We start from the raw sequence: 25,798 nt of genomic DNA on the forward strand, positions 1-25,798 counted from the left end.
TTCGTGCCCGTGGTCCGGTATAAATACTCTCACCAATTTTTATTTAAGAGCTATCTTATTCAAATTAAATCTTAATTTTTCAATTTGTTATACTTGACCTAACTTGATTGTCAGAGATATACCGGAGGATTTAGTCCCGATTCGCTCCCTCCCCTTAGGAGGTGAATGGATCAAATCACATTACAGAGTCTCAGCTCGTACACAGCCCTTGGGCTTCATACACATGGGACTAGCTTCTTAGTTTGCTTTCTTAGCATCTCAATTAATTGACACAGCAAATAAGTTGCTTTCCTTCATCTATTCTAATCCACTTGAGTTTTAAGATTGGACGAAAGAGCAGAATAACACATTGTAATTTTTGAACCATTTTATCCTTCTTAATCGCCATCACTGTCTACCTTTTAATTGGCAACCAATTCCTACCTGCAATCATCAAAATTCACAGGCATAAAGTGCATTCGAGGGAGTGTATTTCCAAAAGCAGAATTGACTACTAATGGAAGTCCAATATTATTGGCACTTAAAAAGTTGAAGTATAGTATATCAATTCAGCTTTATATGGAAAGGCCAATGATATTGGCACTTAAAAAAAAAAAAATTTTGGCATCCCATCTTTACTCATTACTATTAAAAATGATATAAACACCTATAACCTAAATTATCTAACAATTTAAATGTCAAACTTACCTTCAAAACATAGTTTAATGACCAATTTGTATTACTTTTATGGAGATCTCTACACTTTCAATTACAAAGTCTTAGTTTTGGTTTTCTAAAAAAAGAAAAACCAAAGTGCAACATAGATTAAAGTGTTGAGCAAACCCAAACCTAAAAGACAACTCCAAACTACAAAATCTAGTATTTTATTCAATAACGGATGAACAGTTCATGCTGACGCGGCAATTTTAAAATCGTTGCTACGAGGAATTCCCTCCATTAGTAGTTGTACAATAATTTAATACTAATTTAGGAGTTGGGAGAATTAAAAGTTACTTGAGGAGACAGAGTAGAGAAAATTAGTAGTAAATACAGAAAGAGACAATTTCGTCTCATAGAATATTTTATAAATCTTCGTGGTATTTTATTAAGCAAAGAAAGAAAACTGACGTGTTTGAAACTTTTTTTGGAGTGTCAATATCATTTGCCGCATGAAAATCTTACACCTTCCATAAGACAATGGTTGCATGTGATGGAATTATGTAGCTGTGCAAAAAGCCAGTTATTATAGACAAATTAGAATATTCTTCTATATGCAGGATCATGTGCCATCAGTGGTCCATGGGATTTAAAAGGAACAGATCCAAACATAATTGGGCCTTGTTTGGGCTTTCGCCGAGCGTAATGTATAAACTTCGTATCTAAGAAATCATGGGCAAGATAAACTTGAATAATTCGCAGTGAAAGAAGATTAGAAGAGTAAAATTCAATGCAGACATTCTCTTATATTGAAGTATCGTTAATCTTTAACCATTTTAATCAAGGAAAAATTATGGACGCTGTGATCTTTAAAAGTACACAGCTCTAAGGCCCGCTCCCCTACCCCGCCCCGCTTCCCCCGCGGGTGCCTTAATAAAAATTTGTTATATAATTTTATTTTAGTTAAATTTTAGCAAATAATCAAGTACTAAAATATCAACACATCACCAAATTATTATTCATTGTAATTTCACAATTGAAACTCATAAAAACAATCAAACAAAAGTTATTTGAATACAATCCAATATGATGAAATAAATACAACTAAAGTAGTCAAGTTTTCACTTTTGGCATAAATACAATCACTAATTCATTATTGTACTTGAGTTTTTTTTTGAGGAAAAAGTGCTATTCTATTAAATGTAATTAGAAATTTAGTATAAATATATTAGTAAATTTAATATAACTAATTAATAATTTCTATTAATAGACATATATAATTATTAGTATAATTGATAATATCAATTATATTACACAGACTAATATATATTATATAACACATAGAACTAATAATAATATTATTATAAGTTTACAACTAATTAAATTAAATATTATATTTATAATTATATACATATATATATTTATATATTTATATTCTAAACGGGGAGGGCCCCAACTCCCGCCCCATTAGCCCCCCGTGGGGCGGTGTGGCTGCGATTGCCATCTCTACACAGCTCTACTGGTCACTTATTTTTTTCAATCCATTATAAGTCTATCGTATTATCTTAACATTTAGGCGCTACTTGGATTGAGGGGATTGATTTTTTTATTTGAATTAAAATTTTAGAATGGAAAGGCCAGATAGATAGGGAAATGATATATTTATTTTGTTAAGTAATAATTTTCATCTAGAAGTAGGCAGAAATGGAGGGAAAGGAAATCGTATCTAATTAAATAATATAATTTAAAAAAAAGATTTTTCTCATCTTTTGACTTAATTGATACTTGTCTTTTCTCTTCCTTTCTTTTCCTTCCTCAAAATAAACAAAACTTCAATTCTTTCTTTTTGTTCCATCTTCAATTTAAACAAAATGGATGAAAAATTGCTTTTCTCCACAATTCTTTCTTTTCTTTTCCACAGTATCCTTTCCCTTCATTTTCTTCAACTGAAACGATGTCTAGTATTTTTACCCCTAAATTTTAGACACACACACCAATATTGGTAAGTAACAAAAAGTTTTAAATATATTTGTAACTTTCAAAATTATAGTGTCTGAGATATTGCTAAATCCTTTAACCAATTATATTTAGCTCTCCTAAAGGTAATTGATAAGCATGCCAAATCTATACTTGTTTATCTAAATATAGTATTTTATTGAATATTAAAAGACACTCAATGATATTTGTTGGGTATCCAAACCTGGTTTGGGTTCAGACCTTCTTTCCTTTTTTTTTTTTTTTCGGGAGACGACAATTGTAATATATTCTAATCTAACACTAGAAGGAGGGGGTGGATCTAAGGAGGTCCAGAAGTAACTCAGAGGGGACTGAACCACCATTGGACCAAACAAGTGCACTACGCACCTGCCTGGATTTTTTGAAACAAAATATATAGTATAAGGTGGTTCAGACCTTCTTTCTCAATTGAGAAATTTTATGCCAGTCATGATCAACTACTTAGTCATGCTTAGTAATTGATCCAAAACTAGTAAGAGAGCTCCACTTGGCTAGCTAAATGTCCCACTTGTCAAATCACATTCCACCTAAACAGAAAATGAAAATGACAATTGCCAATATTTTTAAGAATTATGAAGACCAAAAAAAATAAGAACTTTCCCCAAATCGAAAACTTAAATCCAGTAAAATGGTGCCCACAGAGTTCTATATCTTTCTCTCTCCCACGCACACTCTCTTCCTAAATTTTACCACTTTATTTTGATTTCTTTGTGATCAAAGAACCTAAAACAGCTTTGTAATATTGGGCTTGTTTGGCACCCCTTTTTTTTCCTTATTTTTATTAGACAAAATTTTCAACAATTTTACCCACAAGAACCCTTAAAAAACACACCAAATTTTTAAAATACATACCTCAAAATATCTAATACACACCTAATCCCTCTTCTGCCACCACCATTCCTAACCATTTGTATTTCCTCCACCATCGCCTCACCTTAGTCCGCTGTCATTGCTCTGTCGCTGGTGCTGATCACCTAGGGATGGCAACAGAGTAGGTTTGAGGAGAGAGCATTGTCATACAACTCCCCCTATCCCCGTCTCATTCCTCGTCCCCTCTTCCTGCAGGAACATGTGGGGCACTTTTTTTTTTTTTAAGAATGGGCTTGCATTCAATCCACTTAGGCTTCCCTCAAAATGTATCTTCCCAAGTGAATTAGTAGATTGAGAAAGCTCCGCCTAAAGAGTGCACAGTTCTGTCTCTAAAAGAAGAAAGTTATCACTCGAGTCAAGTAGGCAAAGTCGACTATTCATCGTCACTTCCACATAAGTGCTAAAAATAGCCCTTAAGGGCAGACCAATCCCCAGGGACTAAGCACTTTCAATTATCTTTCAAAAAGCAACCTAGAATCCACGTTGAATATGTGGGGAAAAAATCTGCAAGTATACCAATGGGATGAATCAGAACTTCAAGATTAAAGCATTAGAACTACGAGAAATAACTTGACAAGAAAGATAAGAAATGAGGAAAACCATAGAAGAAAATTTAATTATATTAGTCTCTTTATTATTAGATTCGACTAATGTTATCATTGTTAATATTACTACTAATAATAATATTTAATTAATACGGGGGAGGGGGCGGGGTTATGCTCTCATGCCCCTCACTCCATTTAAGGTTGGGGAAGAAAAGTTTTCCCCCATTCTCACCTCACCCCCGGTGCCCTACCTTCCCTCGGAGGTGGGTATCCACGGATATTCGTTTTCATTGCCATTCCTACGATCATTTTGCACATTCCTTTTCCCTCTCTTTCTTTCTCTCTCTCTCTTCTCTTCCATCCCTCCTCTTCTCTTCTCACCCCCTCCTTCTTTCCTTCCTCTCTCACCACCCTTTGGCTCCTCCTCCTCCTCCCCTCCTTCCCCTTTTCCTATCCCTTCTCTAGCTCTGAAAAAGGAGGAGGTTGGTTCAAATCTAGCAGAGGAGGGAGGCGAGAGGGGTAACGACGGGGTGGAAGAGGAGAAGGGGAAGAGAGAGGATGAGAAGTGACAGGGAAGGGGGAATAAGGAGGAGAGGGAGGGAGAGAAAAGGGGGGAAAAGGGGAAAGCTGCCGACAGTTGAGATCTAAGGTTGGAGTGGCAATGGTGGTAGGGAAGCAAAAGAGAGGAAAGAAATGGGAAGAAATGAAAGAAAAAGAAAAGAAAAAAAATAATTTTTTAGTTTATTTTTTCAGATCCTCATATACATAAAAATTTTCATAAATTATACAATAAACTACAGTAAAATTTTATACAAGCACCCAAAAATTCACCATCCAAAATCCAAACGAACCAATTGTTTTCATTCTCTTCTCAAATTAGTATGCAAATATCTCTTTGTTTTACATGATTTGTAGGTCAAATTTCTTCCCTTAGGAATTCAATCTAACATATTATTGGTGTAAAAAATTTACTTGTAAATTTTTTAATCTCAGAGTACTACCAAGCATAATTACCGAACAGCAAAGAAAGAGTAAGTCCAAATAAGTTCCAGAATGGTATTTTTATTTTTGTTGGAAGATACCAACAAAAATACATAATTTTGATATGACTACCTATCCCTTTAAGGGAGATATAGAGCTCTACAACTCTTGAACTCAATCACTTTGAAACTCAAGAAAAGAATGATGAAAGAAAAGCTAAACAAAGTTGATGTCGGAAATTGAAGTTCTATCTGTCAATCAGCAATGGGCCTAGCTACTTTGAGTTTGATAAAATGAATCCTCCTCATTTGATCCTTGCGCTCAGAAGATCAGCATTTGGTGTGAACGTTAGTCTTTTGGTTTGGGAAGAGGATGAGGAGAAAGATTTGATATTAACTTTAATAGTGGGCGTGTTAAAAGAGATTTTGAAATTTACCTGAACAAAGAGCGGGAAAGTAAATAAAAATTAGTTGAAAATTTTCATTTTTTTATGTTTAGGATTTACTAGCACATTAAAAGCAGTTGTATCATAAAAAAATTCATTATCTATTTTCCTAATTCTATATTTTATCTAAGTAGAATGTGATTTGACAAAGTACTTAGATGGTCAAGTGGAATTCTCTCATTGATTTTTAATCAACTACTAAGTATATCAAATAGTTGATCATGACTGACATTAAATTTCTCTTTTTAAATACTACGACGTTCATGTTTTTTTATTTGGATTAATCTTTTCTATGTAATGATAACTATGTAAAATTTGAATTCGAAATTTAACTTTTGCACACATGTCATGAATCCAACGATGATAGTGTATACACTGTCAGTGTAGGAAAGATTCACTCTTTTTATTTATCTGGGCGTTTGAACCTGGGTTTAGTAAAAAAAAAAATTTTTGAAGGAAGGATTTAGTAAATTCAAACCCTTCTATCTACCCATTGTCACACCTAATTTATGATAACTACATATTTCAATGTATGTCCTCTACGAGTGGCAAAAACACCTATTGATGGGAGTGATGGTGTGAATCCCTTTTTAGTAGATTAATTTTGCCTCTTTTAGTCATTTGCATTATGGAGAATTGGTGGTCAATGTGCGTTTAAATACAGTATTATTTGAAATAATTATTACAGCATTTTTTGTGATATGATGTATGTAAAACAAAAAAATAGTTGAGAATATAAAAAAGATGAATTTGAAAATGTATTTATGATACAAGCAGAGCATTATTTGAAAAAATTTAGCTATCCAAACACTTTTGGTGGAGTTTGTGGAGTGTCCAAACTTAGGAAGGAGAGCACCCTACACCAAATCTAAGATTATCGAGGTGCTTTTACAACAACAATGTTTCAAGCTATTTCTTTTTTATATAAAATGTAATTTTTCCTTGCAAATTAGTTATGAATTATGATGAGAAGTTCATTCGTAAGTCTATCCTGAATATTGTAACAAAAGGCTTGGTGCTCATTACAATAATCTAAGGTGATCCCTTGCTTTTTAAAAGGTTGATAGGAAAAATTAATATAAATTTTGCCTTGGACATGTACAATAATCTTTTTCACTTCTAATACTCCATGAGATTTAGCTATAAAATATTCCAAAGAGATTCTGCAAGAACATATTATCACACATGAGTTGAATTGAAAAAACAGCTAACGAAATCTGGTTAGAATATGCCTTTCGTAACATTTCTTTATTTCCTTTTCCTTGATGTATATTTCCAAAGTCTCATGAGTTCATGGTTGAAAAATGGAGATTGAAGATTGAAGAAATGAATGCTTGAATAAATAAAACAAAGGATCTTAAAGCAGACGTTACTTTCTCAAAACTACCAAGCAGCAACTCATTTAGTAAGCTGTCTTCGTCAACTCTTCTTGGGATCCTTGGGGCCCCCAGTTGGCTCTTCAACTTGCCCAGCAAGTCCAGGGTATGATAGTGGTCACTACGGATGGCAACGGGGCGGGCCGGGGGAAATGAAGGGTTCGGCTCCATACTGGTTAACCGGGCAAGGAGCTCGTTTTTGAGCAACCACTAGGAAGTCTCCATTGAAAACTCTTTTAGTGCCCGCTTTCCTTCCCCGTTTGAAAAAAAAAAAATATACATAATTATATATACATAATGATATTATCAATTATACTACTAATTATACATGTCTATCAATAAAAATTATTAATTATTTATACTAAATTTATTAATACATTTATGTTAAATTCCTAACTACACTTAATACAATTTAGTGATTGTATTTGTATCAAAAGTGAAAATTTGATTATTTTAGTTATATTTGTTTTATCATATTAGATTGTATTCAAATAACCTTTGTTTAATTATTTTTATGAATTTCAATTATGAAATTACAATGAATAATAATTTAGTGATGTGTTGACATTTTAGTACTTGATTATTTGCTCAAATTTAATTATAATGAAATTATATAATAAAATTTTTTTAATCCCACGATGCCCCCGCAGGGGAAGCAGGGCGGGGAAAGCCGCGGGCAGGGGGATGGGGCGGGGGCAGAAGGAATTAAAATGCAACGGGACAGGGATTGGGGGAGGTGTCCCCCGCCCCATTGACACCCCTAGTGGTCACTTGGGTGCAAGCAAAAAAGCTTTTAATTTGTGTCAAAAGTGAGACTTAGGGCAGGTCAACCGTCCTTAAACGATATAATTCTTGTAAAATTTCACAATATATATATATAATTATTATGCACGAGAGTCATATAAATAATAATAAAATATTATACTTTTTTTTATAAAGATGTATAAATATTTAAAAAGGAATTATAATTTATACAAATAATGTTACACTAACTACCTGAATGGTTGACTTGACAACCGTAGCTGTCTCTATTCCGTCGAAAGTGTCTATGCTTAAGACCAAACCAAACAAAATATATCTTCCCACGCGTTGCTGATGAATCATGATTGAACAAGTTCGGAGCCAATAATTTGTAGCTTCTTCACTATTCCAACAAATGAGTAAATTAAGAGCATAGAAATTTTCTTCTGAATAGAACATTAGATGGGTAAGTGGTTTAGAAAAGGAGATAATTTTGAGAGCAAACTAAATAAGTTCTTGGACGTTTGATTAACTCTCATGAAAACATTTAGGTCGTGTTTGTTTGCTAAGAAAACTGTGAGAAAATGAAAAAAAGTCAGTTATTTTTTCTTTTATAGTATATGTTTGTTTAGCAAGAAAATTAGAAAGTTTCCCTCCACTTTCTCTTAAACTTCTTTTCCTTGGTAACCAACCGTGTACTGCCAAATTTTTTTTTTTTTTGTATTTTCCTTCATCTCATTTTCTCACACGGGTTTGCCTCTATTCAAACAAATGATCTGTTTGGATTGTAAATTATTTGAAATATTTTTACTGTTTTTTTGTGATGTGATGTATGTGAGATAAAAAGGTAATTGGAAAGATAAAAAGGTGTGTTGGAAATTGTAATGATGATGTAAGCAAATAAATTTTGGCAAATAATCCTCAATCCAAACAAACTTTAAAAACAAAGAGATATTCAAACATAATTTGATTTTACTACTTATTTACCATATCTTTTAGTCACATAATTATTTTTGAAGTTTTTCTATTGGGCACCTATTAACAAATCTAAATCACACCCAATTTATAATGCACACACTAATAATAATTATTATTATTTTTCTTTATATTTATACACTTTCTCTAACTAAATTTATCTTTTTAAAAATTCTAATAAGTGTCCACTGACCACTCATTAGACAGAAAAAACTCAGAACTGACAGGTGACTACTTACCTCAATATCCTTGATTAAGTGAGCCCAAGAAAGAATTACAACTTGTGAAAGAATGATGGAATGGAATTATAGGGAAAGAGAAAAGGGCAATTTCAAACCAAAAAATGTTAATTAAGAAAAGGAGGAGTAATTGCGTAGCAAAATGAAACTGGCAACTTGAAGGAGGAGGATGAGAAAAGCAACAAATGTAACCCGCGCAGACCCTAATCCAAAGTCCAAACCGCGTTTTCCTGATTTCATTCCTCCACAGTCTACACTGCATTAATTTCCTTTACTTCTTTCCATCATCTTCCCCACGGGTATCCATTTCGTCCTTTTGATTCTTGACAATCTCCCCTCACCCACCTAACCCCGTCCAAAACCCACCTCTGAAAATCTCTCAATCCACCTTTTATCCACAGAAAATTACGTCAAAACCCCAAAAAGTAGGAGAGAGAAAAGCAATAATTGTGTTGTCTGGTAGCACTGGAGCAGCACTATAGGCAGGGAGGAAGAAGCACCGAAAGATACTGCTTTTGTTACTTTTTGTATACTTGTAAAACAGGCCAAATTTTATTGTCTCCATCTCTATTAATTCTTTGATTTCAAACTGAAAAATCCTATCCCTATTTGATTGGCAAGCAAGTTTTGAAAAATATGGGCTGTTCTGCTTCTATTCCCCAAGCTTTTATCTCAAGAGATCAGCCTCAGCAAAATCAGTCCTCAAATTTTTCATCTTCCTCACTTTCTCAATCACCTCATTCTAATTTCTCTTCTTCAACCCCGGTTTCAAGAACTCTCTCCCTTCCCACCCCATTGGTCCACCATCTTCCTCTTTGCAAAGGGGATACTAACCATTTGGTTTCTCTCACATCAACCACCTATGGTTCTCTAGTCCTTGTTGACCCTCCAAAGCCTAATTTTGATGCTGAAGATTTTGTGAATTCGACGGTGACTGCCCAGATTGTTAAACCTCCAAATGTAAATGATTCTGGTGACCCTTTATCCCCTGACTCGGTTATCAACACTTGGGAGCTCATGGAAGGCCTCGACGAGTTAGATTTTGATGTGGTTGATCCTCCTGGTGAATCCCCTAAAAAGCCCATTCTGTATAGCAAGTCTAAGACTTTTGATTTGGGGTCTATGAGGAAAGATTTTGATGCAAATGAGTTGGAAAGGAGTTATGAGTTTGTTGAGCATTCGGATTCCAAGCCCTTGTGGCAGCATTTGTCTGAGGAGTCTTTGCTGGCTAAGTTAGACCCCAATGTGGTTTCTAGTTATCGAAAAGCGTTATTGAGTAAACAATTTGGGGGAAAAGAAGCAAAAGAGTGGTCGAAATCTGGAAAGATTCAGCCTATTGGGTCACCTAATAGTACTTCATTCTGTTCCAAAAGGAGTGATATTTATTTGTCAGGAGCTGAGGATAGGGTTGTGTTGTACTATACTAGTTTGAGAGGGATTAGGAAGACTTATGAAGAATGCTGCACTGTTAGAATGATTTTTAGGGGGTTTAGAGTGTGTGTTGATGAAAGAGATATGTCAATGGATTCTTCGTATAGGAAGGAGTTGCAAAGTCTGCTGGGAGGGAAGACAGTGACCTTGCCCCAAGTGTTTATTAAGGGAATGTACATTGGTGGAGCAGAGGAAATTAAGGAACTTCATGAGGAAGGGGAACTGGCTGTTCTTTTGGATGGTATTCCGGTGAAGGATTCTCGTTTTGTCTGCGAGAGCTGTGGAGATGCAAGATTTGTACCGTGTTCAACTTGTAATGGAAGTCGGAAGATCTTTGAAGAGGAGGAAGGAAAATTGAGAAGGTGTTTTGATTGTAATGAGAACGGGTTGGTTAGGTGCCCCAGCTGCTGTCCTTGAATGCTACATATGCCCGATGTCGCCTGTCGTATTTGTTATGAGGTCATTTAGACAATTGTCCTGCTAATGAATTGTATGTATATCTGTCATTGGAGGATTTGTTCTAGAATTGTTTCTTTTTTAGCTGTCTATATTGTTTAGCTGTTGGGTATTCTTGTTCATTGCCTCTGTGAACTGTGTTATTTATTAAATAAAGACACAACCTTGTTCGCTTCTCTTTTCCATTTTTTTTTGCTTTATTGAGAAGGTTAATGTTGCTTTAAAATGTTATTTCACTCTGAGATGTGGAATGAGTTTAGTCGGAAAAATTAGCAAGCAAATGAGCATTGGTATCATGCTGCAATTTCAAATGACATTTGGTTTAGACTGAGCTGTTAAATGAATTTCACAGGATATGAGTCACTTTAACTCCTATATCCTCTAAGTCATAACAAACATCAGAATACCACAATGCAATTTGAAAGGTCGAATTTCATCCTCATTCTCACCAAGGGATGCACAAATCTTGGTACGGATTGCTTACAATTTTGATCTGCAGTAATAAATTTGTTAAGTATATATTAAAACATCTACTGGTTGAAATATTTACCAAGCTGACAGCACTGGCAGAAGCAAGAATGCGTGAGTTTCTGAAGGCAAAGTTTCTCGGTTCTCAGAGGTTTGCCTGGAAATCTTTTGAGCAATAATTGGACTATGGTGTAGTTTAAGATTTTGATTTTTTTTTCTAATTGGCGTTGTTAAGAGCCTGTAGATGGTTAGATTCATTTTCTACACACATGGGTTGAATACTTTGCGCAAGAAGGTAAACTCCTTGCATTTCTGTTTTGGCTTTATTCTCTTTACCAAAGACGTGCTTTTGTTCAACATGTTTTACAGGTTTCACATATTTGTAAGTCTAATATCCTTTTGGGTCAATGAATGTCAAATTGTGCATTGAACATAATGCAAATCAATTGCCACTGATGCAGAATGTTGCCATTACTGTCTGTCTGTCCTACATTCTATCCTCTGCATATATGCTTTACTTCTCAAGTTTCAACTTTTCTGTTCTGTGAGGAGTTTAAACAAGCTAGGCTATACCTACTCTTGGGCATGGCATACAGCATTTACATGAATCTTGTTCCCCTTTTCTCAAAATTTGACCAGTGACTGTGCTTTCATCAAATGCTTAATGAGCAAAGCAGGTGCTGCCCCATTCTTTATTCCTTCATCCTTGTGTCATGATTAGGTAGACAATGAGTAAAATTTTTCTTTGTTGTCTGTTGCATGGTGTCATACTTACCAACTTATAGTGAAATGCATTTCCTGCTAGCAGGCCTTCTCACAGATGTTGGCTGGTTTGTTTCAAGCACTTTTTACAGATGTTGGTTGCCAAATTTTGTTCTTGGCCTGTCTTTTTTCTGTATCATTTGCCTCTTGATGCCTTTTTTCAAGTACTTAATCCATTTTTGACATGCATAGTAATTCTTGAATATCTTCATAATCTGTGAGGCATTCCAATTTTTAGAAATTCTTTAATATGTTCATAAACTTTGTTGATTGTTTTTTATTTAGCTTACTCTTCCTCCTCCTGACATCAGCTATTATGTGAAAAATTGTTTATTTGTCATCAATAATGAAATTAAATTAGTTCTTTGAAAGCTTGCATTCAGATTGTTGTCCTTTTCCTTGGCCCTAATGTGGTAAAAGCAAAAGGTCCTTGGTATGATTGCATCCCTGATACTTGAAATCTTTTGAGTTGGCTGAAATGAAATGAGCTGTGAATTTTTTACCTTTGGAAGTTGAGATTTCCAGGTTAGTTCTCTTACCTTTTCCTGTTTACGTTTTTCAATGTGTGAATGTTTTGAGTTGATATTGGCCTCCAAGTTACTGCTATACGCATCTTTGCTTTTCTTTACTCATTGCTCATGTACAACCAAGAAATTTTGTAAATTTTACTTCAATTAAGTGTCATGTCTGTTAGATTTATCGTATTTTTCCCTTTTAGCTCCCAAAGCTTTTGGAATATATGACTTCTTATAAAAAACATGGCTGAATATGCTTTGCATAACACCTCACTAACATCATTATGAATCCCAAAAACTCACCAACATGGTCATCTGGCTGAGTGTAGCGACTGCAACTCTTCTTTGCAAAGACTCCGGTCTTTGTCCATGGCTACTCTGTTTGAGATCTGCTCTAAATTTCCTTTTTTCTCTAGCTTTTTTTTCTAGTTGTTCCTCACCATATTGTAAAATGCATTTTATTGATGCCATATATACATAAGAACTGGATGTAAATTAAACAAATTGAAAGGCCAAGCAAAACCAACAGTCAGCTTCTCCAAGGCAGTATAGGGTTGTCTCACTACTAGATTTATTGTTCAAGCACGAGCTTGAACAGCTGGTAATCTGGAACTTCAAACGTTGGTTCTTTAGGTATGGTATTGCGTAGTTATATTAACTGCTTTGGACATCTTAGACCTGGGTTTCCTTTCTCTTGGATTTGTTTTGTCTCACATAAATCCTTTTCCATTCAAAGCTGATGCAGCCCATCTTACGAGTAAAATGTCATAAAGCAATAGAAGGAACGTAAGTGCACACCGTAAGTGCACACATAACAGTTGCTTTACACTCATTCATATTGCAACACCATGTATTCACAAAGAAATTCATTTAAGTTGCAATAGCATGCTTATGCCAAGACATAGGGATGGGATATTGGCATGGTGCTCGTTGTTAGATTGCGTTGGAGGAGACATTATCAGTTGCATGGGGTTTAGCTGTTTACTCAGATTGGGAGAAGATGTGGTTGGCAATATGCATAGGCAGAGCTTGTGCTGTTCTGTATTTTGTCAAGGAGCAAGGCAGGGGTGGCCAACTAGAGTTGTTGAATCTGATGTTTGTGTTGGCTGGTTTACCTTTAAAAGGTGGAAGTTGCAGGATGATGGTTAAGCTGGGGATTTTGGGGCAAGAAGTTTGTTTTGGATTGGAGATGGCACCCTGGTAGCTTGGCTTTGAGGAGAAAAATGGCCAACTGTTATTGGGACAGCACAATGATTATATCATGGTGCCTTGGGAAGGTGTAAAAGGAGAGGGCTTGAGTGATGAAGATGCAGTGCATTCCAGGTGCAAATGCCTAGCTATATTCTTAGCTACAGCAAAATTTACTTGTCAAGCACGCTTGCCTTTTTCGTTATAAACAATCGTTTAGAGAAATGTCCACATCTCTGTTGCAGTTTATCTTTAAGAACTTTGTATTTTTATTGATAAGTAGCTCTTAGAAAAATCTTTGCATATTCTATTTTGGTTAGTAAATCAGCAACTTTTTAAATTAGTCAACAAATAAGCAGTAAAACGTCTGCATTTAGGTTTTGATTTGGTTCAAAGTAATGAATTTTCAATAAAAAGAACTTTTACTGTTTCTATCACATAAGATGTTTGATTCAGTCCCACTCATTTAATAATCTACCTTTCTGTGCTTTAAATTTTCTAGAGCTTGTTTTTCTACACATACCAAATAATCCAATTGGTGCATTATTTGTAATCATTTGGCATGCTTCTTTGACTTATCAATGCAATGTCTTAATATTTGACGCGTCTTTAGATTAGGGGTGAGCATCGAATTCGAAGTCGGTAATTCGGTAGGTTGAAATCGGTAATTTTCGGTAAATGGTTCTGGAAATATTCGACCTAATTCGCATTCGAAATAGGAAATATCGAATTCGAATTCAATCCGAATTGAATTCGGTAAACGAAAATTTACCGATTTAATCGAATTCGTGAAAACTGCTTCTTAGGGCATCGAACCAGTCGGATGGATCTGTTAACTACTTTGGAGATTATGACAGTGATATCATGTGCAGCAAGAAGAAGAGGTGCAGACACTCCTACGATTTGAATTGCTCTGCTAAATTTAACAGCAGCGGCAATGGATTTTGTAGCAACTCATGAGCAGCGGCAATGGATTTTGTAGCAACTCATGGGACAGACTGCAATGTCTTTCACTCTGGATTGGCGTGGGTGAGCTTCTAACCCCATTGACTGCTGCTGGTCTTGAGGATTGTCCCAACCTGGAGGAGATCCAAATCAAGGTTGAAAGAGATTGAAGGGAATGGTCAAAGCATGCACAGTACCCCTTTGGGTTGAGCGATCTGGTGCAGTATCCTCGCTTAACCAAGATGCATTTGGATTGTGGAGACACCATAGGTTATGCACAGACTGCACCGTCTGGGCAGATGGATTTGAGCCAATGGGAACGATTTTACCTGATGGGAACGAATGCTAATTTAGGGCAAAAGTCTGAAATTGGAACATCTGGACATAAGGATATTATTTCCTATTTAACTTAATTCGGAATTTCGAAATTGAAAACGGTAATAATTTACCGTTTTACCAAAATAAATTCGAATTCGGTAAATCCGAATTCAAAAACTATACAATTATTTTCGACCCTAATTCGATTCTAATTAATTCGATATTACCGAATTACCGACCGAATTACCTAATTACCGAATTCGAATTACCAAATTCAAATCGAATTCGGTCGGTAATTCGGTAATTACCGTAATTGCTCACCCCTACTTTAGATTATTGACTTGCTTCTTGAAGCCATGAAGTGCTGGCTTAATTAAGTGACCGAGTCGAACATAGGCTTCTTAAGAATTCCAACATAAAGGAGCAACTGATTGGTGTTATGATAAACAAATCTCTATCTCTTTTATGTGTCTTACAGATACTTTGGCTGAAAAACCTATGACAATTGTTAGATATGTCAAAACTTCATATTACCCTATTCTTCTTTCATGGTGAGGTAAGAAAAGCCTAGCCCCTCTCCTGGTATGAAAAACTAGTTTCTTATAACTATGTATTGGGATTTTGGTCCCTAAAAGCTTCTCCACTGAACTTTCTTAAGTCTCATTCTACATTAAATGAAACAACATCACTTATTTTAAAGGAGCTGATTCTGATCTTCAACTTGATTTACATAATATCATTCATCGCCAAAAGTACATTCTTCAAAAGCCTCTGGTTGGTATGGCCCCTGTAATCTTTCTTCAAGCAATATTAAATGATTCACAGCAAATTTCTGCTAACCTTCAACACCATGAAAATTTTAATTCTGAATATCTTGGCTTCTATCTGCAACCTCCTGACCTGACCTGATATTATGATGCCCCTTTTCTTTGAAGCTAGTTAGTTGTATATGCATGCCTTGAGTCATCTTGAAGTTTGTGATTCAAAGATAGACTTTGGGAGTTTTAGGAATAGGGACCTCAATTTACCGATCAGACATCTCACCTGAAACTTTTTTTTTTCCAACTAATAAATATCTACACAACAATGCAATGGCTCGAGATTATCAACTCCAAAAGGAGCAGATCTTGAATGTAAATCTGCTTGTGAAATCACTAGGGGATTAGTTACATAATTATGTGTTTGCTCTCGTCTGTCAATATGAATGTCTCTTGTATTCTGTATATATCTCTCAGTGTGCAAAATGCCTTATGTAGCTCAATGTTTTGGGCCTCTTTCCACAGCTAAATGTCCTTGAAATTTATTAGTTACATGCTTTTTTAACACAGAGCTACATATCTTAATGTGTTTTTTCCACTTGCGCTTGTTCATTTCCAACATAATGTAGAAAAGGTCATGCAATTGCCATTGAAGCATTGAGCTGTCACATTTCAGGTCTCATAACCACTGGAGATGCTGTCTTCGGATCAAATCTATGTATCGATGGCGACATTGTCGCCAAGGCACTCCAAGTTAACAGGAAGATCATGCAAGAAATCCCAGTCCAGGTTATAGGGCAACAGTGTGGAAATCAAATATGAAGTTCTTTTTACCACTTTTTTTGATCATTGATTGTCTGTTCTTCTATTTCTTGTTGCAGATAAATACTCCATCAATATGGAGAAGGTCAGATGTCTGGCCTTTGATTGTAGTGGTTACTTCTGTTGTTCGGATTAGAATCCATGCTTTACCACTCCACCATTCCTGAACCAGTTTTTCTGTATATGTTACAGAGAAGTAGAAATAATTCCCATTCCCAACTGGTGGCAATTTCTCCAATGATCATTTCTATATGTTTGAAAAGTGACTAATTTTGGTTATATGGCTTATTTTTGTATTTTTTCAAGCTTGAAAATGGTTATGTATGATCCTATACTAGACCAAAATTGTCAATAAGGGCTGATACGTCTTTTTTAAATTTAGAGGACGAAAACAGGGATTAAATCGAACGTCAATTTTTTTTTCCGGGTGAAACAGGTCAATAATAGGAAATTATTAATCATTTCAGCAACAAAAGGACAATGTTGACATAACACTTTTTTTTTTATGCAAGAAAATTTGTAATTAATTAAAATGAAGTCTGTTTGTTGTTGGATTTGAATGGAGGCATCTTTATTAGTATCATCTTTATTTGCTACTCATGCTGACATTTTTTTTTTTTTGGTCAACAAGCCTAAATTATATTTTGTAATCAACTTTTTCTGTGTCAACAAAAGCCAAGCATATGTATGTAAAAATAATAATAATAACAAAATGAATCGGTACACATTTGTCCCTCAATGAAAAGTGGGGTATGCGCTGGAAAAATAATTGGAGGGGGCCAAGTAAAAGTTGAAGGTAAAATTCGTTAAATGTTCTTTAAAAGGTTATATTATCGTCATATTCTAAAAAGGATAAAAAAATAAGGTGCAAAGACAATTTTAAATAATTAACTCTATCGTACCTAACTAGAGGTGTCAATCGAGTCTCATGAGTCGGATTTTGAAAAGTTAAAATCAACTCACAAACCAAAATATAATTTTCAGGCTTTTGAACTTGGGTTTCAGGTTTGTTGTGTGAGACTCATACATGATTCATCAAAATACAAGAGTTTCGGGCCTAATTTGGGTCCAATAGAAGCTTACAACTAATCTATAATTTTATACATGGCGTGTACATAATATTTATTTTGTTTAATCAATATATATATATTATATAAATTATGTACATTATAATGTATAATTATTAAATAATATACATTACAGTGAATTAAAAAAATAAGTACTTATGTACTTAATTGGTTGGGTTGACATTTAATCGGATCGAGCCTCATCAAGTATAAAGTCAACTCACAAATTAATTGGGGCTCATTTTGAAGTTCAAACTCAACCAAACCCAATGAAGTGTAAGACTTGATTTTAATTATTTCAAGTTGATTGGTGTTGATCTAACCCTATTGATAGCTCTATACTTAACCTTATTCCATCCTTTTGCAAAAAAAAAAGAAAAGAAAGAAATATTATCTCACTAGCTCTATACTTAACCTTATTCCATCCTTTTGCAACAAAAAAAAAAAGAAATATTATCTCACTTATCCTAAATGTTTAGGCACATGTAATTTTTAGATTTTATAGAAATATTTTTGATATTTATATGTGTCTTTTATTATAAAAACACATCGTTATCATATGTTGTTTCACTTTCATAGTTAATATCATTAAAAATTTTTATCATTGTACTATAAATATGTTTTTAATCATCATTTTATCTTTTCAATCAATTTTTTTAATCACACACCCATCGTATCAATAAAAATACTACAGTATTATTTTTACAAACAAAACAAAACTTGAATTTTTTTTTTTCAAATCATCTTATAATCCAAACAGTACAGTCTCAAAAATGCTAGTTAAATTCTTTTTTTTTTTTTAACCTTTTGTCCATTTTCCGACCACGGTCTCTGGTTTTAAGGCCAAGGGCTTAAACCCTACGCTCAATCCTCAATACTGCAAGAGATCACCGGCACAGGCAAGCTCTCTCACTTTCTCCTCCTCCCAACATCTTTCGTTCTGCTTCTTTCTCTCCAATGTGTTGCCTTTTTGTGTATCATTTTATCTCCAGCAAGATAAAAGCATTTTTTTGTTTTGGTTTCTTGAAAGTTAGATATTAGTTGCTACAATCCCTTAATTGGTTGATTGTTTAGTTTCTAATCTGTTTTTGGTATGGAAATGCATTAGTTTAGTTTTGGGAAGAGAGTGTAATCTGCTTGAATATGTTTATGGTATTTGTGCCTGCGACAAAATTACTCTAATTCTTGATGATACAGGGTCTAATGGCATAAAAATCTAAGAGGGTTTAGTGTGACTTCTTCTAATGGTAATTATTTATCTGGTTAAATGTTTACTTTATCTAGCTGTTAATTCGAAGAGGTTCATTGACAATTGAAATGAGGATAAGGCGGAAATCCCTATTATAATTGCCCTTGTCGAACTGCCCTGAGTTTAATGGTTAATGCTTTCTTGCATTCAGGAAGAAGAAAAAAAGAGCACAACTTGCCTAGCTGAAAACCCGGTGAGAAAAGCTATGGATGTCGGTGGGAAAATGGAAATGGATGTAGATGGGGAGAGTTACCCGAGGTGTTTGAGCAGCTATATCGACGAGGGTAGCATAGAGTCTCATAGGTACTACTTGTCACGCCGAACTGTGCTGGAAATGCTTAGGGACCGTGGTTTTCTTGTACCCAATTCGGAGATTGGACTCTCTCTTCAAGACTTCCGTAATAACTACGGCCAACAGCCTGACATTGATCGCCTGAGAATCTCTGCTCTTCACAAGGATGACCCTTCTAACAAGGTCAGATTTTGAGTTCTGGTATCTTTCAAGTTGTGAAACGTTTGCCTTATGTTAGGTTGCTAACATTCATGATGAAATGTCAATAATGAATTCCTAGTCTGTCTGTGACAAGTTATTAGTTCTTGATTTGTTATATTTCAAAAATCTAGAACTCAAGACTTGCATGGTTTTTGTTTTTGTTAAAGTCTAGCACCTTTAGATGAAAATTGTTTCTTTTTTTTTTTTTCTCTTCTCATTGTTGTCCTATCAACTGTGCTTCTTTTCCTGTTATTTTCTCTGGCTCTTATCAACATGGCGAATAAAGCTCTTCATTTATCACACTCACCAATCTGTTATTGCTCCTTGTGAAAAGGTTACCCTGCTCGTAGATAATTGCGCCTGAGTTTTTCAATGTCAGATATTGATGTAGACCGATTCAGTCACCTCGGAATTGCATGAACAGCCATACTGGCATGATTTTTGTACATGATATTGTTTTGCTCTATGCTGTCTACACTAGCAATTGAAATTGAAGGAAGTACTCAAAGTATTGCTTTGTTAGAGTTTAACAGTTTTTTTTTTTTTGTAAAACCTATGTTACCGAGTCTCATTAAATGTCTTTCATAACAAGAAAGGTCTGACAGCCAAAATAATAAGAAGATGAAAAGGACTCATATTTTACACAGATGGTTGGCTGGACATGAGAAATGCTCTTAAGACAGTTGCCAAGAAAGGAAAAGCAATTGTCTGAGCCTTGAGGAATCACCAATGCTGCTTAGGTTAGAATGGTTATGTAGGTTTTGATTTCTTAATGTATCTGAGAACATCAAAGTTGTGCTTGAGAACTATATTCTTCAAATTTTACTGGAATTAAAAGGGTTCACACATGTCATAGAAATTTTAGTGCCTTCAAGATAAGTTATAATTTTCTTCACCGTCTTTCTAAGGGAATTCAAATTTGGCCCATCAAATGTCTGAAATATTGGATATATTCCATTTGCTGGAATGCTGGATATATCTATTTAAATTATTATTATTTCCTTTGAAATCTTGGTCTTATGATTCTTTCCAATTTGTACAGTTTCAACTTTGTGTATACTCCTCCATCTGAATGAATTATGGTAGTGTTATCCCTGAATCTAGCATTCCATCCAATTTGAGGACCTAATTGAGGTGGAATCTTGAGGGTTTATTTGAGATTCAATTGAATCTAAGCTCATTAATTTAAGCTCTAAACCTGCTGTCATAAAATAATAACAATGACATGCAGTAAATGGAATCCTGCGATGAATTTACCGGTATAGCAATTAAGCTATGCATGCAGGCTGAAGAGAGTTGGAAAAACTGGAGTTGGCACTCACAGAAAAAGATAGAAGTTAAACAGATAGCTGGGGATGTCTTGACTTAGTTTGATAGACCAGCTAAACCTCTAGAATCCTTCTTATTGGTTTCTGCAATAGAGTCCATGAAGACCTACTGTTGAGGTTAAAACATAGCCTGCAGCTCATGATCTTCCAGAAAAGATCATTGGTTCTTCCTCTATGAATTCTGAGATTGACAAGATGGGTAAATGGAAATGCTAAATGAAGTTTGCAATGAAATCACTGAAGAGATTGGAGATTTAGTAACTGATTTAAGATATGAATGCCCTGAAGATAACAAAGATGCATTACAAGATTGCAAATGCTCAATTAACAGCTCTCTGCGATTCAGATAGCACATTTTTCTTGTGACCTCGTACCCAAGTCACACTTGAAATATGTTTGAAGAAAAAGAATTGGAAGTAGCCACTGCAGAATCATGAGTGCAGCACTTTTAAGCAAGTTCTGTGTGTTTTATCTGTTCCAGAAATTTGTTTACTCATCCCACAGAAGTTCCATTCAGAAAATGACATGTTAAATGTTTCGAACTGTCTTTAACTACAGCATAGGAAAGTCTACCTCAGTTTTTCTACTTCTGGTTCTTTAACATCAAGTCTGATTCTTACTATTTTCAGAATTAGCATTTATCTGGAACTGGAGAAGAACATCTGTGGTCCTGATGCTTTGAAATGTGACTGAAGCAGACAATGGCATCTATGTCAATGTGGCATGGTCTGAAATGGCTGATTGTCAGGAGTCAAATAGTACCATGGACATATTGCGAAGTCCCCCTAGTTACTTTGCACACGATGTCCACCTAGTTACTTTGTACCTTTCTTTTCTTTTGATTATAGCCCTTGGTATTTTTTGTTCGAGTGATAGAAATCTCGACTTGGTTAATGGTTAGTGGAAATTGAAGTAATTATAAGGAATGTTTTTTCATGCATTTTCTTTTGTTTTTATTCATTTCAGTTGCTCTTTATGTGAGTTTAAAAAACAAAGTAGTTTTTGATATGTATCTGATTGCTAGTTTTCAATTTGAAATTCCTTTGCTTCTTCTTGTTGTTTCTTTAGCTCTTCACGTTTTATATGCTCAATCTTCAAGCCTCTTAAGAACTGAAATAGGAGGGATAATGTGGTTCCATGTGTGTGTGTCTATCTCTTTCTGATTTGGCTATTCTGCATTTGATGATAGGTCAAGATTGGGAGAAGTAGAAGTTTACTCCCCTTTTCTTGACATGCCTTGGACAAATTCTTGAATATGCCCTTAAACAGCACTGCCTCTGGTTTCTTTATAGATTTAAGATGCTGAAGTTAAGATTATTATTTGGTCGAATGTTTTCTTCTTCTTTTATATTTAGAAATTATGTACCATCATCAAATTGGGATACCTATTGAGATCTTTGAATTCTTGAATGCAGATTCTAGTCCTTTTCTGTGGGCCTAATGTGGTGAAAGTAAATGTAATTCGTGCTATTGCAAACCAAATCATGAACAAAGACACTCTAAGTAGGCTGATACTAATTGTGCAAAATCACATGACCAGCCAGGCTATGAAAGCTGTGGATCTCTTGCCTTTCAAAGTTGAGATTTTCCAGGTTGGTTGCCTTCTTTTCGCTGTTTGCATTTACCATTTATGTTTGAATATATTGGAATTTGGGAATGCTTGGCCTTTGAGCTGCTGCTGTAAGTATTCTTGCGTACCCTCTCCTCAAGGAACCTGTGAAATGAAGGAACTTTCCAGCAAAAAAATTTAGAGCACTTGGAGGTTTATGCTTTCCATGTGATTTATGATATTTTTCCATTTTACGTTAGAATGTACTAATTACTCAAGGAAGCTCTAAGCATGTTCGAAGCTGTTTTAAGACTATGCATGATTTTGTCATTCATTTGGTGTAAGGTGAGTTTGGATTTTGTGGATAAAAATTGGAATAAACAGGCTTGGAGAGGGAAAAAGAAAAAGAAACAGACCGTGCATTCAAATCGTGAAAGTTGCTACCGCCAATGAATCAGCATGCTATAGCCACTACAACTTTGCATTGCAATCATCTTCCAGTCTTTATTTCTTGCTACTCTATTTGGTACCTGCCTATAATTCCAGTTTCCTCCATGCTCTCTTTGTCGTCTGCAACCATTTTTTCAACTCTAAGCCTCTGATGGAGCAGTGAGTAATATATGTCACTCCCTTTTTGTGATTTTAGAAAGTGCATCAAAGAATTCGGCAACCCTTGTGTTTGCTCCTGAATGTTTTTTTTCCAAAATAATTGGGCTTTTAAATTATTAGGGCTGTTGTCAGTTCTTCGTTTTCATCCTCTACCTGTCTCTTTGTTCTGAAGCCAACAACTCTATTTGAACGGACCCAACCAGGTATAGTCAAAAATCGAACTTGTTGGGTAAGCTTATTTATATGTGTGAGTCTTGCATACTCTATTCTAGCATTGTTAATAGCTATAATTGGGAAAAGTATTTAAAACTTCTTAGAGTTGAATGTTACTTTGTTTTGGTGTGAATGACTTTCCAAGATGATAAAGAGGGAGATATTTCAGTGGCCACTACTTTCTTATATTGATATCTAGAACTGACACTCTCCTATGCATGCCAAGGAGTTAGGCTGCTTAAGTAAATGACCAGATGTTCTTGCAAAAAGCTAAGTTGGTTATGTGAAAACAATACAAGATACACTTAAATGTGCTTCTTTCATCTCCTAAGAGTCCCAGACAAAGCAAGATGTTGATCAAAGTGGAAGCCTCATTTACTCAATGATTTGAATATGTATTATGATTTTTGACTAATAATCCATGTCATGCGCCTAATATCTTGCCATGCCTCAGATTACTGACTTGCTTGTCAATGTCACTAAGCACGTTTTGAAGCCAAAGCATCAACTGCTAACTGAAGAAGAGAAACAAAGGCTTCTTGAGAAGTATAACATAGAGGAGAAACAGGTTGGTGTTATTATGGAAGTGATATAGAATTTGTTTTCTTATAGTTTTACATCTCTAGGTGCAGAACATGGTTCTTGCAGCATGTTGTGGCGGCAGCATTTTCTTAAAGTTTCAGAAATGTGCTGCAACCTTTCAAGTTCTTTGATGGTATAGTGAGAAACCAATGTTTCTTGGTATTAATGTACCCCCGTGTTCTAATTCGTAAAATTATCTGGTTGACTTATCTTGATGTTCATTCTGAATAAATGTACTTTGTCATCAACCTAGAAATGCTGATTCTGCTCATACATATTTGATTGATAAGATTCATTGATCCCCAAGTCACATTTTCTGAGAGCTTCTCTGGAGACAATGTTTGTATCTTGTTTATTATTCTCCACTTTTTATCAATTTGTGGATCTTTATTTGGTTTTCTGCCTATTCTTTTATCAGCATCTGCTTCTTTATTAAGTACTCTTATTGAAATATTCCAATCTTTTCAAAGGGCATATGGTTCATAACATCTGATATTCATTTCTTCTTTCCTCAGACAAGATTTTTGATTCCCGGACTAGTTGTATATGCTTTCTGAAAACGTTAAAAATACTTCCAATGTGAAGTTTATGTCTGAGATTTCACCTGAGGCAGCTTCAGACCCCCCCCCCCCCCGCACCCCAAAAAAAAAAAAAAATCTGAGATAGCTGTTGTTTCATTCTTAAATCGGAATTTCTCTGACATATCCACTAAACCATTTTTCAGCTCCCGCGGATGTTGCAAAAAGATGCAATTGCTCGATACTATGGACTTGAAAAGGGGCAGGTGTTGAAGGTTACCTACAATAACGAGATCACTGAGACGCACGTTACCTACAGATGTGTTTGGTGATCATAGATGTTGAGCTCAATCTTGCCCTGAATGTTTGTAGAGATGCTATCTGTGGACTGCTAAATATTAATAGTCCTGTAAATTCTTCTAAGTGCTGCAGAAAGTTTATCAACTCTTATGTATTGTTAATGTTTTAATTGCAGATTCCTCTCTCTCTCTCTCTCTCTCTCTCAACTTTGGATTGTTCTATTTGCTTTTGCTACTCTTTCTTTTTTATATCCATTCTTTACTACATCAGGCGATTTTACTGGATGGGATATTTTCTGTTTAACCTATTAGCTGTTATTAAAGGCTGAAATTGAGCATGTTGCCTGATAGGTTATTTTGAACTGGGAAATTTCAGGATTTTGCCGACCCTTTACTTTTTTATGACCATGTCGAACATTCAAAGTGATTGATCTTGTTAATGTGTATCAAAATCTTATATCAGAAGTCTAGAGCGTAAACCGCCAAGCATCTACAACAATTTCAATATTCCCGCAGGACAGTTCAGAGCGAATGTGAGGATTGTTTTTTGCTTCAAGTAAAGTTCTGCAAAAATTAGGATCCTCGGTTAGAGCTTGCCTCCAAACCATCCAAGCGGCTAATCTGAGTGCATGCTGCTCCCCCCCATGCTAATTGTTTTTCGCACACCGTCACCTGGTTGCACACTTTCACACAGATTTACGATAAGAACTGAACAAACCAGTAGTGGTATCTTCTAAGGCTTTTTGAGCTGTTAAATACAGGTAGTACTTCACTAAGGCTTTTGAGCTGTTAAATACAGTGTTTTCAGAACCGGACCGGACCGGCCGGTTCGACCGGTTGGACCGCGAACCGGCCATGTCACCGGTCCGGTCTAATGCTAAAGCCGGAAGTTCATGGAGAACCGTTGAAACCCGGACGAACCGTGTGAACCGTTAAGAACCGTGAACCGGCGGTTTTTTAAATTTTTCAACAAAATACCAAGTATGGTGTAGCCATGATTCGAACCTAGGTCTCCAGGTTTACATATGACAATCTTACCGCTAGACTATAGTTAAGTTTGTTGAGAATTCTACTTGACTAAAAAATATATTAAAACATCAAGTTCTTCTCTTATTTTTTTTTGTTCAATTTTTTCTTCTTAACCATTTTTAACCCAAATATCCACAACAAGATTTTCTCAAGTCTTCACCATTATTATCAGGTTATTATCTTTAGCAGATTGTAAACAAGTTGAAAATTTCAACTTTTCTTGTTTTCCAACATCTTGGTAAGTTTAAATTTTTTCTTTTCAAGGCTTTTTTTTCTATATTATTATCTTTAGTTGATTTTTTTGCATTTTCTTCTTTTTCCCCTCAATTTTCATATGTTTCCCTCATTTTTTGTTTTATTTTTATTTGATTAATT

At 35.1% G+C, this 25,798-nt stretch overlaps 2 protein-coding genes across 2 annotated transcripts; both read left to right on the forward strand.

Moving 5' to 3' along the window:
- Positions 1 to 9,146: 9,146 nt before the first annotated feature.
- LOC113774540 (uncharacterized protein At3g28850) lies at positions 9,147 to 10,889 on the forward strand. The gene has a single exon (XM_027319079.1). It carries the CDS (start codon positions 9,461 to 9,463, stop codon positions 10,670 to 10,672), a length of 1,212 nt encoding a protein of 403 aa, XP_027174880.1. The 5' UTR covers positions 9,147 to 9,460; the 3' UTR covers positions 10,673 to 10,889.
- Positions 10,890 to 18,352: 7,463 nt separating this feature from the next.
- Positions 18,353 to 24,591, forward strand: LOC113772958 (DNA-directed RNA polymerase V subunit 5A). Its single transcript, XM_027317459.1, has 5 exons — positions 18,353 to 18,453; positions 18,955 to 19,278; positions 22,040 to 22,216; positions 23,450 to 23,563; positions 24,302 to 24,591. Exons 2-5 carry the CDS (start codon positions 19,009 to 19,011, stop codon positions 24,425 to 24,427), a joined length of 687 nt encoding a protein of 228 aa, XP_027173260.1. The 5' UTR covers positions 18,353 to 18,453; positions 18,955 to 19,008; the 3' UTR covers positions 24,428 to 24,591.
- Positions 24,592 to 25,798: the final 1,207 nt, after the last annotated feature.

Source organism: Coffea eugenioides, chromosome 6 (assembly GCF_003713205.1).
Source record: "Coffea eugenioides isolate CCC68of chromosome 6, Ceug_1.0, whole genome shotgun sequence".
Classification (NCBI taxonomy): Eukaryota; Viridiplantae; Streptophyta; class Magnoliopsida; order Gentianales; family Rubiaceae; genus Coffea; species Coffea eugenioides.